Source organism: Lethenteron reissneri, chromosome 9, assembly GCF_015708825.2.
Source record: "Lethenteron reissneri isolate LAM-NWPU_2019-01 chromosome 9, ASM1570882v1, whole genome shotgun sequence".
NCBI classification, from domain to species: Eukaryota; Metazoa; Chordata; class Hyperoartia; order Petromyzontiformes; family Petromyzontidae; genus Lethenteron; species Lethenteron reissneri.
In genome coordinates this window covers 4,687,903-4,702,025 of record NC_083787.1, presented here as the reverse complement: position 1 = coordinate 4,702,025, position 14,123 = coordinate 4,687,903, and the positions used below count along the sequence as shown (strand labels likewise).

Below are 14,123 nucleotides of genomic sequence, written 5' to 3'. Positions count from 1 at the left end.
GTTGGCTAGGTACGGTGCGAAAGAAGGTTAACATACACACAGCCCCTCCTATTAGCACGGTTGGCTAGGTATGGTGCGAAAGAAGGTTAACATACACACAGCCCCTCCTATTAGCACGGTTGGCTAGGTACGGTGCGAAAGAAGTTCAACATACACACAGCCCCTCCGAATAGCACGGTTGGCTAGGTATGGTGCGAAAGAAGGTTAACATACACACAGCCCCTCCTATTAGCACGGTTGGCTAGGTACGGTGCGAAAGAAGTTTAACGTGCATACGTTAATGTTCATATGACACAGCAGCACTGTCCGGAGGAGGCGGTGTTATTTCACGTGAATCTATATTTGGCGTTCTAAAGATCAACATTATTATTCATTTGAACTTAAAAACACCTTTGTGTGAAGGTAGGGGAAATGGTTTGATGGTGCAGTATAAGCGTATGGACAGGGATTGGTTAGTTTTCAGCATTATCTTGAGCTGTAATTAAAAAAAAAAAACATGTTAAACATTTCTACGATATAATATTGGTGCTTTATAGCAAATTCAACATCAGGTCGGCCAAGGCCACCTTTAAATAAACAACATCCCTTACCAAACTTAATTTACACTAGTTATCTGGTGTGTTATATATATTGAATTCCATTTCTCCCCAGACTTTCTAATTAAAAAAATATACTTCTAATACTACGGACATCCTTTTAAATCGTGTTCACGTTTAAACACATAGAACATTTGGATCAGTTAGGCAGTAATTGACAGTTATGGGACCAATAGGGCCTTGGGGTGTTACATGCGGCAGCCGCTGGCAGATGGTCTAATGGAAGCTTCTTGCCAAGAGACTGTCTGACAGAGACAAATTATTAGCTTTATCCAGGAGACATTTTACCACAGCTTTAAGATGATGGCGATATTGCTGATGGACAGAGTTTGTTATTATTATTAAACCAAGAGACGTATATATTTTAAACTGTTTGGATGTTATCAGCAGTCACCGTATATCCCAATTTCGCCGTTATCAGACTGGTGTCATGAACGAGTGAAACATCCCTCCCAGAGCTCCCTCAATCAGCGGCAGGGCCTTACGTCGCGACGTCAGGCAGTGGCCCTGCAACAGCACACCACAGAACTGCATCAAGAATCACTTAAATAGACACATTTTATACCCCTCCTCCCCAATGTACCATGTGTATTACTCTCAGTACTCGGTAAATACATCATCATCATCATCAGCCATGATCAGTCCACTGCTGGATGAATACCTCCTCACATGGTTCTGTGATGTAATGATCCACCTATCGCCTGGACCAGAGTTGATTTCATCACTCCATCTCCTCAGTACTTAAACTCCTCCACTAAGGGCAGCTGTTCCCCCAATATCTGTGAAGGGGGGGGGGGGGTCCATTGTTCTACAACCACGACGGAATCCAATCGTTCCTCCTGAATCTAAGGCTCGACCACTGCGCGGAGCCTTCTCTCCAGCACTCCGGCACAAGCTTTACCTGGGACGCTGAGGAGCATGACTCCTCTGTAGTTGGAGCACACCCTCTGGTCCCCTTTTGAACTGAATGGGAACCACGACCCCCAGTTTGCCTGTCCATGAGCACTGTACCCGCCTTCCATGCAACATTGAAGAGGCACTCGTACACTGTCCAGCGATTTCAACAACTCTGGGGTGAATCTTGTCCACCCCAGCAGCTTTGCCGCTACGAAGGCCTTCGACCGCCGCAGCGACTTCAGCGGCTCTGATGGATCCGACCCCCCCCCCCCCCCCCCCCAGTTGTTTCCAGGGCTGCCTCATAAAAGGAAGGAGGGCATGTTCACCAGGTTGAGGAGCTCCTCAAAGTGTTCCTTCCACCTCTCGACTATCTCCTTAGTTGAGGTCATTGTTACGCCACCACCCTTACTGAGGACTGCCTGGGCCCCCCACGTCCCGTCGACCCCCTCCTAAGGCGCGTCGGATGGTTGGCCAGAACAGCTTTGAGGCTGCCCGGTAATTCCCTCCACATGGCCTCTCCAAACTCCGCCCACGCCCGCCCGCACTTTCGCCACAGCGACTGCTGCAGCTGCCGCCCTCTTGGCAAGCCGATACCGCTATCGAGTCACGGAGACCTTTTTCCGAGCACGCGTAAGGCAATCTCGGACACGTCAGTCTCATGCCACATTGTCCTGCTGCAGTTTTTTTGTCCCAGAGGGGCATTGTCCAGATCGGTAGAGGCACGTTCTCATGCCTTTATTGTATTCGCGAAGGAACAATCCATTTAATTTAATAATTGCGACTAATTTGGCCATGCCAACACTTTGCGGTGGCCAACTCTTGCAGGGAATATCATGGGGATTTGTTTTATGTTCTCACAAATTACCAGATGGTGCTCTTGTTTGATAGTCTGCCCACAGCATATCACCAGGGCTTGAAGGTTGTATACGAATCGGTGAACTTTGGTCTTGCAGGTGAACGCAGTGACGACTTGGCCACCTGGGCCTTCCACAACCTGCGGTTCGGTGCGATCACTCTGCGCGGAAGTTTAAACGATGGTGCATCCCCCTGACTCTGTCCATCCAGCAGTATAAATGGGTATGAAAATGAACCACAGTGCCTTGCGAATATCGTCAAAGAGAATAAACCATCATGCAAACTCCGGTCATCCTCGCAGTGACGCCTTTTGGCTAACCATCGAATAAAGACGGTCACTGCATCGCGCGCTTTCAGATGCGCTTCTGCGGCCGTCTGGAACACTCTTCCTTCCGATATTAGGAAGCCACTGGAGCTGTGCACTTTGAAATCATCATCTAGGTTGAAAACTCATTTATTTAGAACTGTTTTGTGTTTAGTTTGTTGTCCTTCCCCTGCACCGCAGATGATCACGGTGGGCTATGTACGGTGTGATTAGAAGTTCAACATGCATACAGGTTGCCTGTGGTGGAGGAAAGTGTGGGTACTCTCACCTCTTGCAGATCTCTCGCCATTGTGAAAAAGTAGACTCTTGATTTGAAGCTTTCGTGACTGCAGGAATCCATACTCTTTGGTTCTTTCGGTAAAGTCACGTAGGTATAAAATAAAATAGATCACGACGTTTCGGGCGCAACACAAGCGTCCATCATCAGGTGGCAAAGCGTGGTCTGCTGCTGAGGCAGAGTGTTTAAAAGGTTTGAAATGGGTGTAGCCCAAGGGTCATAAAGAAGTGTCTGGGTTTAGTGATGTTAATGTGAGGAATTAGCATGTAAATGGGTACTGAAGTGGCTATGTTAATGTGAGAGATTAGCATGATGTTAAAGGGAGACATTAGAATGTAGCATAGCCACTTCCGTACCCATTTACATGCTAATTGTCACATTAACACCACTAGCCCCGGCCACTTCTTTATGACCCTTGGGCAACACCCATTTCAAATCTTTTAAAGCAGTCTGCATCAGCAGCAGGCCACGCTTTGCCACCTGATGACGGACGCTTGTGTTGCCCCCAAAACGTCGTGATCTATTTTATTTTATACCCACGTGACTTTACCGAAAGAACCAAAGAGTAAAGAGTAGACTCTGACGAGTCCCCTCTTGTGGAGGCCTTTCCAGCAGCAGTGGCGTAATCAAGCAGTTGAAGGACTGCACCTTTACCCTCTTTTGGAGTTCCATGGCTTCTGCTTAAGCCAAGAGGAGTCTTGAAAACCTCTTACAATCAATAGAGATCAGTTATTCTGGATGCTGTATCGTTTGCGCACGTCTGCTGTTTTCGTGGAGGGAGAAAACGTTCATTATTCTATATTCTTTGATGTTTCGACGTTGGCTGTGATGTCTTTCTTGGATTCATAGTTTACGGATGCGATCGGTCGGTTTCACGCTGTTCCCCCCGTCTTTCCGCGCGACGGCATCGTGACACATCGCACACCGTAAGCACTTCAGCAAAAATCAAATCGCTCGAGATTTATTTGACGTGGGCGATTTTTTTCCACAAAGCAAAGGCTTATCGAAAGGGTTTGGTGAAGTGGATATTTAACTTCGGTGTAGACTCGAGCCAAAACAGATGCTAAGAAACTGCCTAATAGGCTTTCCAGGGACACAATTAAAGGTGCAATAGGAAGGCCTGGGAAAGGCAGCCAGAGGTTATGGCGGGCGGGTTTCGGACGAAGTGATAGATTGAAAAGGGATGGGCTCATGTCCAGATAAAAGATCGAGGTTGCGAGATGTGACGCCAGGGATCGGTGCCTCGTGGCGAGCGGTGGACGTTAACCCCTTTCCCAGCCGAAACCGCCTTTTCTGATGTTCAATCTTATCTGTCTGATGGATTTTGTGTAATACGTTGTATGGCTATTGACACGGCCTTTCAGTCACGCGGTCTTTCGCTATGCTTTGCGCGTGCGTCTCTTCCGCTTTCCTGAAAATGTCACCGCTTTCACCCTCGGCTCTTTCCCAAGGTCGCTCCAACGTAAACTATAGCTTTAATTATAATTGTAAAATAATCTAATTCGTTATTGATTCCTGCAGGGCATACAACGCACGCAATGTAATGGGTATATTGATAAGACTCTCACTTAAACTGCATTTATTTAATAAGCTAACGTTGGTTTTGTTTATTTATATACTTTCACATTGACACGCCTTACGCCACAGATTGTGCATTTTCTGATCGCCAATGCCCATTTCCGTTTGAGTGCAAAGGAGAGGATGATCCTGTTGGCTCTGTGGCACGGTTAAACCAAGTTGACACAAGGCAGCATTCACGCTGTTAAATGCTCTGACAATGCCCCCCGGTTAACTCCACTCGGTCATTCATCTGCTTTTTTACAGAAGCTGCAGTCCCACGATATATTCAGGTGATTTTTTCTCTCCCCGTCGTGGTGCGTCTGATTCAACGGAACATCGAATGCATCTGTGTGACTTGCAAAGGTAGTCCGTAATATATAAAAAAAACTGTTGACAAAATGACGTTGGCGCCTCAGTGCATTATCAAGTCGAAAACAGAAGAAATGTTCTTTAAATTAGTTTGACAAGAAAAAAAACACGAAAATACATTTCACTAAATCCCCTCTGGCAACCGTTTTTGGGTTATTTTAGTTTTTTTATACAAATGGATGTGAAATTATATTTTGCACCGGATGAACGCAAATGGTGAAACACCATCGAAGCAAGTGTTGTTTTCAAGGGTGAAACTTGACTATGGAACAAAATAACGAAGCTCAAGTTTTTTCAGAAAATAAACTGTCAGATGCGTGTAAAGGAGGAATTTCGGCACGAACAGACTTGAATGTGTTAATGAGAATCTTGAGTACTGGTGGAAAATCCACACAGTGCTTGAGAGCTGAAACATAAGCTATCTTTTCCAGACAAAAGATAAATTGGGTTTATTATTGCGAGGACCGTGCAATGCTCTGCACAATCCGTGAGGATGCACTGGCCTTTTTTACGGTTAAGATGAAAGATCGACTCCATAACATCAAATGAAGTATACTTAATCTCGCCGCTGTGTTGCTGCAGCACACGAGGAGAAAAATACGAAATTCTCAGGAGACAAAATAAATCCAATGAAAAAATAAACAATGTTGGTGGGGAAATATTAGGACGGTATCTGTCTTTAGAATCAAGGGACTCTTCAATCATCAGAGTACGAATGAGGGTAATGCTTCAAGGAAGCCTAAGTGCACTGTGTGTATAAATCAGGCATTGTAACACTGGAGGATGTATTTACGTAAACATGTACGCAAACTCCGCTGAAACCGTGGCACAGCGGGGATAGTGCACTTGCGCTATAAACCTGGCCACCTGAGTTAAATCCTCGACGATGGCTTCCGTCAGCGGCACGTGATATCTGAACCAGTCCTGGGTGCCTTTCCACCAACCCACGCTGATGAGGGTGTTGAGGTATGACCATTTAACCATTATGGCCTTCATCCAGCAGTGATTTGATTGTTGTTGTTACTTATGCACTGATATTGCACGTTTGCTCAACAATTAACTTGGGCCGCTCGAATTGGAACGCAGAGTGTGAAACGTTATGCTTCCAGTCACCGAACAACCAATATACGCCATTCGCCACTAAGTGACGGCGACGAACAACACGCACATGCGTACACACGCAGCAGGGTGCATATGTTTCAGCCATTTGCATTAGATATGTAGCGCACAGCCGAATGAACGTTAGTCACCGGATCAATAAAAAAATATCATTCGTGACAGCTGCTTATGTCTTCTTACTCTTGTTCTGAATTTCACGTTCGCAACCTTTGGAGAGAGATCACACGAACTATTGTACTGTACCCCTGCTAGGAAATGGTGACTGCAAAGGGCTGACTTGTAATTCATTCAGTACACCCATGCCTGCATGGCTGAGTATTATTAATTTCCTCGTTTTTCTTTTTTACACGAGATTGTTTTAAACGGGCGTTTTTCCCATACTCAGTGGCGTCCACTTACGTGAATTCTATAAACGTACGGGTATATAGGTTTCCACGTTTGCGATGTTGTGCGAATTTTGGTTTGACGATAGCCGGAATCCTGGCCACTTTTGGTTCATCACGTGGCAGGTCTGGCAGATGTTTCATCAACATATTGACGACGAGTCATCTGTTCATTAACACAGAGCTATAAATGCCTTTTTTTCCCTTTTGATGTTTAAGCCTCCGGTATTGATTACCTCGCAGCACTGACGCGCAGCGAATTCTCCCGATGATAAATCTTTCATCCGGGGATGAGTATTATGTTGTGGCACGTTATTGGCACGCGGTGTACATTCACGAAGCGCCTCAAAAAGTGAGCGCCATCAAATAATCTATTTTGACAGCCAACAAAATTATCGTGCAAAAGTGCTGTTAAAAAAAATCACAATTCCAAGGAAAGAAAGAATGTATGCACATCCAAATTATATTCTTATTTCATCTGTCTTTTTTGTCCTGTAATTCAGTTAAGTGTTCTATTTCTTGTTCTTTAAAATATCATGTCAAGGGGAGAATTGAAGGCTTGCTACCAGACAGGTATGCTCCCTAACATTTGCTCCCTTGGAAACATGTGCGGTCTTTTTCGTGCACTATGTCATTACTATTTCATGCACAGCTTACACGAGTACAGTTCTGATATAAGCAACACATGCTTACATTACACTGGTGGGAGAAAATGAAGGGACATTTTTCGTGCGTTCTTTTTTGTCCTTCCCTCGTACCTCCGATTCGCGCGGTTGGCTACGTACGGTGCGAAATAAGTTCAACATACCGTACACAAGTACAAAAAGTTACCCCTCTGACCTTACTCCAAAGTGTTGTGCCTAAATGCACCTTTGACTATGGCCCTCCCTCTCTGCTGCTTCTTCCTCTCACGCTGGCGCCGGCACTAGCACAACAGCACAATCTTCGCACCGTGCACAAAGTGCCACCTTGGGGTGGTGCCCTGCGCCTGCCTGCAGCGTGCGGGGACAAGGAAGCGTTGCAGAGAGAGAGAGAGGCGGAGAGGTTGACGCGCATTCCCGCAGACGGCCGCTGCATGTGAATTTCCACTGGGGGGGGGGGTGGCTTGGGCACGGCGGAGAGGCGGCAGGTGGTCAATTTTGGCAACAACGAGAGGCTGGCAGTCTCTCCCCCCCCCCTCCGTTGACCTGCCCGTGGATGGAGAGGAGGAGAAGTAAAAAGTTCCACATGATCGTTTATGTCTGCAAGCTGACAGGGAGAGGCTGCCTTAGTGTCCCTCAAGGACAGCGTGATGGGGTTTTTTTTTGAAGCTGTCTCGTCCACCAGGGTAGGAGAAGGCTTGCAAAACGAATGGCATCGCTTGCTGGTGTGTGCATGCAGATAAACTGTAGAATGCGTTTTTAGTTTTCGTAACCTCGTGCCTCCTGAATAAGTTTCGCATCTTCCAAAATTAGTTTTCCAATTCGCGGTTTGAAAACCGTGGGATTCCTATTTTTGGGTCTTTCGGTAAAAGTCACGTAGATAGGTTCGAAGAAACTAATAAAAATAACAGAAAACTACGACGTTTCGATCGCAACGCAAGCGGTTGTCTTCAGCAAAAGGGGGGTTAGCTTCCAAGGCAAACTGTTTGTAAGGGTCTACACTATGGGGACCTCATTTGCCAGTAAAAATATGATAATTGGTTCTTTACCCTTCTATCTGGCAACAAACGTGTCAGTTTTGTTGCCAGATAGAAGGGTAAAGAACCAATTATCATGTTTGTAAGGGGTTTGAAATGAGCGAAGCCCAAATGTCAGCAGCCAATGTTAATGTAAATGGTAGGCAGCCAACCCGACAGTAGTTAGTTTTTCACCAATCAAAGGGCTGCCAGGTGAAAATGAGCATGTTCATGAGAGATTAGCACGTTAATGGGAGATCTCAGAGCCGCAACCAAGGGGTCGGCGCGCGAAGTGACTCTATTGGTGTGAACTCTGTGAAAGTGAAAGTTTGAAATGGGCGTAAAGCACAACTAACATCGGAAGGTGGTAGAATGTGAACATCACAGCCAGTTATGACTTAAACTGGTTGATAACGTCCTTCCAATGATTGCTCAATTTGTACCCATCTTCTCGGTTGAGATTGTGTCTGTGTCTATATATATGGATGGCTTCATGAACGAATCTTTGTTGATAGCCAGTGGGCTTGCTAAGTACCTTCGTCTTAGAGAAATCAATGTCGTGTGAGCCCACCGCATTGAAACAATGATCAGCCACGGCCAAGGTATTGGTCCTACCGCGTACGGCTCTGAGATCTCCCATTAACATACTAATATTTCATTAACATGCTAATTTTCACCTGGCAGCCCTTTGATTGGTGGAAAACGAACCACCGCCAGGTTGCTTCCCACCACTTACATTATCATTGGCTGCTGACATTTGGGCTACACCCGTTTCAAACTTTTATAAACAGTTTGCCTTGGAAGCGAACCCCCCTTTTCCTGAAGACGACTGCTTGTGTTGCGATCGAAACGTCGTAGTTTTCTGTAATTTTTTTTACTATTTTCTTTGAACCTATCTACGTGACTTTACCGAAAGACCCAAGGAATATTAATTCCTGCAGTCACAAAACCTTCAAGTCAAGATTTAACTGTGTGATTCCGTTGCTCGGTTTACTTGAATGAGGGCAGAGATAGATTTGATGATGGGTTTTTTTCAATGTAGATACGTAAATTAAGGTTTTTTTTTTACGTAACCTGGTAATGAAAACCACTTAGATTTATTATTGTCTATTTTTCAAGGCAGGAACATGTTCATCGGCATTACAAAGGAATCGTTATTACAGGAATATGTTCTTACTACCTATTTATTTCAACTCCATTAAATGTGCCCATTAGACCCTGGGGTTGGAGCACCCTTGACTATGCATCTCAGATGTTCATGTACTCGTGTTTGTGTGTGAAGAGTGATGGCGTTGCGGGCAGCAATTTAATAATTATAATGTTAAAACTTCCATTTTATATGGAGTCATCCATGCCATCAGCAATGTAAACTACAATAAAGTCACGTAGGTAAAAAATGAAATAAAAATTAATAAAAATAAAATAAAAATGATTTTTATTTTTATTAATTTTAATTTCATTTTTTACCTACGTGACTTTACCGAAAGAACTAAGAGTATGAATCCTTGCAGCCACGAAAGCTTCAAATCTAGAAGTAAACTACAATCCTGGCCTGCCGAGTTCAACTCGTGGCCCAAGCACATCCATTGAAAGTGGTTACTGAAAATGGCCTCGTCCTTCTCTCGGTCAGCTAAAATCCTAAAAAAAGTACCCGTTCACTTTGTGAACAACGAACATCAGGAAGGCAAAGCCTGTCGGTCCTTCTCGGTGCTCCTTGCTGCACTACTTTCTTACGCGCCTTAATGGGTGACCCCTTGACATCACTCGCCCTCACAGTCCCCGAGGTTGATCTTTGCATTTGTGGGTTGTGTGTACACATGTGCGCGTTTGTGAGTATACATGCTTATCTTCCGGAACCTCTTGCCAGCGTGCCTTGAACACTTTACGGTGGGCTCAAAGTGTAGCTAGCTTGGTCCAAGTGCCATGATGATGTCACTGTAAAGTAGTGGTGAATGGCTGCTCTTGTTGTTTGGTGTGTTTTGTCTTCACCGTGCAGGGCTGCTCCTGGTCGGTGATCTTCGTGGACTTGGACGCCCACAATCGTAACCGCCAGACGCTGTCGTCTCTCCTGCCACGGGAGTCTCGCTCCCACGTGAGTGCCAGCGGTAGCTGTCAGCGCAGAGAGCACGATATTGTCAAGTTCCCTCTTTTGCTTTCTCTTCTTGCCCTTCAATAAGTATATTCTTCCCAAATTCCCATCGTTGAGTTCTGTCGTACATCAACAACAAAGGCAAACTTGACTGTGTTGAGAAATAAATGCCAGGGTGCGCTTCGCGCGTGGATTTCACATCCTTCTCTGTACTGTTATGAGCGAGCCGTCAGATGCCAGAGAAATACATAACGGCCGTATTACAGAAGTGGCAGTGTTCACAAATGCTGCCTGTCTCGAAGTATATGTCACGTACAGGGCCCACGTGGATAAAGTTTTGTGGTCGCCGCCGCGGTTGATATTGTTGTTGTGGAATGCTGTTTTTTGAAAATCTGTCGTACTGAAACGCCATAATGCTGTTCCCCAAGCAGTCACCTTGGCAAGGCCGTTAATTTTCTGCCTGAGTTACCTTGCGGACCTTTGCTGCGACAGCCTTATCCGGATGTGACCACGCTCACAATGCCTCTCAGGTGTTCCTGTCCCATTTTTTTTTCCCCCGGAATGCAATGATGGACAACCAGTGCTTTTCCATTTCGAGAAGCCAAGTGAATTCTCCCAATGATTTTATTTCCCCCCCGTCGGACGCACGCTCGCGACTTTTGCGCGGAGTGCGCGCATCTTCTCCCGTCGTGCGACCTCCTCGGGATCAATTTCAGCTTTTGCGATGTTTTAATTCGAAAAATGCCACGGCGTGTTGATATAAATTTGATGGATCGCGTGATTTCAAATACGAGCCCGGTGGGGTGCTTTTTGTTGTTGTTGTTGTTTGTTTTTAATGTTAAATATATTATGGGGCTCCCATCTGCTGCCAAGCAGGAAAGTTGTATTCGTGGCAAAAAAAACATCACGGCTCTTTTGTTGAATCATTTAAAATGCATGGAACTAATATTGCTTTTCAATGACAACTATTGAAGTGGGCAATAAAGGAAAATAATAATATTGGTCTATGTGAATTGCATGTAAATGTACACTACTATAAAAGACAATCCTTTCGTGAATACCTGCACACACATGTTTTGTACATACTGGTTCACTCAAAATGCATACTTGCAAACATAAATAACGTACATACGTATAATAATACTGGCCACGTGTTCTCCAGTCTGTATAAAAGGGGGGGACCGGTGCCGCTGTTAGCACTGCACTGCACTACAAATGCTAGCAACCTCAGTTCAATTCCTGCCGATGGCTAATTTCAGCGCAGATTGATATCTGAACTGGTACAGGGCCCCCTCCCTCACAATCCCACACTGACCAGCACGGTGAAGTTCAGTCAAATAACTTCCATGATCAACACAGTGTGTTGTGGCCTTCATCCAGCAGTGCATCGACAAAGAGATTATTATATATTAGATGTTGTATTTACCTTTAAAATCTAATATAATAACTTGATATATTTATCCAGGAACACACTGAATGTCAATCCTTTGTCGAGCATGAGACAACTTAGCAATTCCATGAGTTTATGCCTACTTGGGAGAAAACCAAACTGCACAGAGGAAAGCGACACATATTGGGGGATTAAACATATACATCGGGAACATACCTGGCCGCACAAACTCCTGCAGGCACCCATTTCTCACGAGGTGGGAGACCGACTCTCCATCGACCTCTGTACGATCCACCAACTCTGCTCATTCGCTGCCGCCACTGGCACGTGGGAAAAGCGCGACCCGCGTACGACCAGCGATTAATTTCAGCCCGACCCGTTTGGTCGAGCGGCCCGGCAAACGTGTCCCCACCTGGCACTCCACATCGAGCGTCGCTCTATGGCCGTGACTACCGCTGGTCACGTGGCACCCACTCTAGTCCACCAGCGACGTGGGAAGCATTCATCGAGCGTAAAGCCCCGGGTGTAACCCTTTGTGTTTCGAGAACAGCCCACGGAAGTGCATATCGCTGAGCTACCTTTTAATCTCTGGTCGTCACCGCAAGGAGGGCAGCACTTTCCCCACGCTGCCTACCACAGCACACGGCGACGCGCTATCTCAAATCCTCGGAGTGCCGAATTGAGTTTTAAAGTTACGTGCAAGCCGCCCGTGCACGATCTCGACCGACCCCCTTTGTCTCTACCCCCTCCCCCCCAACCCTCCCCCGGCGCAAAGAACACGGACGCGGCGCTGCTGCCCTGCATCGGCTACCCGGCGTTCGCCGTGGACGACGAAGCGCTGCTGGGCCAGGCGCTGGACAAGGTGTTGCGCAAGCTGCAGGGCCGCCACGGTTTCCGCCGCTTCCTGCGCGACGGCTACCGCACCGCGCTGGAGGACAAGAGCCGGCGCTACTACAAGCCGGCCGAGATCAAGGTGAGCAAAGCCGGACGTCGATAAGCCTCCTCGAACGGCGCTCTCGCCTGTGCGTCTCGACAAAGGGGACGCGTCTTCGTTGCGCGTCAACCTTTTGTGGGTTCGTACGAAGGGGCATGCCCCCCCCCCCCATCCCCCTCCCATCCACCTCCCCCTGCCCCCTCACAAGCACAGCAGCATTCTCTGCATCTAATTGCTTTCATTAGTTCACTGGAAATGTTCGGGGCGTTGTTGAGGTAAGATATCTCTTTGTTTTTCACAATTGACCCGGATTAATATTCCCACGAACATATTGATGGGAATAAGATGTAAACTGTGTTTGCATTATTTTAACTTTTCTGTATTGCCTTGAATTATGGTAAATGTCACGGTTAAGCTGTTGGCAGCCCAACACGTAATGAAACATGCGGAGTGGTAATATTCCACTTACAGCAGTAACTTAACTCTGTATTGAAAGTGGCTCATTTAAATTCAAGGGGCATATAAGGATATTGGACCAAGAAGGCTCGAGAGCATAACAGGTTAATACCATATAACTAAATAAGTGTATTGGTGAGGTATAAGTATGCAATCACACCTAATTGAATGCGACACGCTAAATTGAAGTCTGTCATGCAGCAACTCATCCAAAAGACATATTTGCAAATTAAATCAAGACCATTGCTACTGATTGCACTCTAATGACATTTTTTTCGTCCAAAAAAATACTCAAAATCTGTTAATAGGCCTTTGCATATTATTGCAATTATTGCTTATTTCTGTCGGAATTAATGTGTGGATATTGTCTGCAGTGCGAATTTGAAAATGTGGAATCTTTTGCCAATGTAGAAGTCTGCTTTATGCAAACTGTGCCTCATTTTTACATGATGGGTTATTTATGATGGTGCGGTTAATCACATTATTGATGGAGTTATTATGCTTAGAGAATGCAGAGCGAATCATTTAGTCTTACTGGGCTTGCACAACGCATCACCAAGATGTGCTTAAATTTACCCCAAGTGTGGAATTAACGTTAAACCCTGAAATCGGTGCACAAATCATTCTGCCACAAAAGAGTTAATAATTCAATGGTAACACTCGTTAAACGAAGTCACAACGCCTTTGTTAAATTTATGAAGAATAGCTGCATTAAATTGACATTTGGTAGAAAGTGCAGTTGAATTTTTTATATTTGTGAAATTTTTAAGTGAAGGTGTCTTAATGTTTTTTTTACTTTGGCCATAGCTAAATTATTTTCTTTCGCAATATAAGATATTCCCAGTTGCTTGGCCTATGAAGATATTATGACGCATAACATTACCTGCTTCGAACAGAGACGATAACACAATGTAATGAGAGCTGGAGCATTGAACTCAAAGCACATGTTGTATGTAGATAGGTTGTTGCAGCACATGCAGTATTATCTCCATTGATGTTGATGATCATATCCGTACAGTCGTAGCGATTTGTCAAAGACCATCCGTTCTGCCTCTACACGCTTGTGCATACATGCACGCAGAGTAGTCAACTTCCCAATCTGTTATTTGTTTTCACAGCTTTTTGATGGCATCGAATGTGAATTCCCTCTCTTCTTCATCTACATGATAATTGATGGTAAGTGTTCTGTGCCTTTGCATCGTCCCCAAAGAAATGG

The 14,123-nt window shown here is 45.4% G+C and overlaps 1 protein-coding gene across 3 annotated transcripts in view; it reads left to right on the top strand.

Annotated features, from left to right (window-relative positions):
* The window catches only part of PHKB (phosphorylase kinase regulatory subunit beta), a 197,446-nt gene that overhangs the window by 73,065 nt on the left and 110,258 nt on the right, over positions 1-14,123 (top strand). For all 3 annotated transcript variants that reach the window (XM_061548725.1, XM_061548726.1, XM_061548727.1), the window contains 3 exons: positions 10,035-10,130; positions 12,293-12,490; positions 14,026-14,083. In XM_061548725.1, coding sequence (XP_061404709.1) covers positions 10,035-10,130; positions 12,293-12,490; positions 14,026-14,083 — 352 coding nt within the window. The remainder of the gene's footprint in view (positions 1-10,034; positions 10,131-12,292; positions 12,491-14,025; positions 14,084-14,123) is intronic.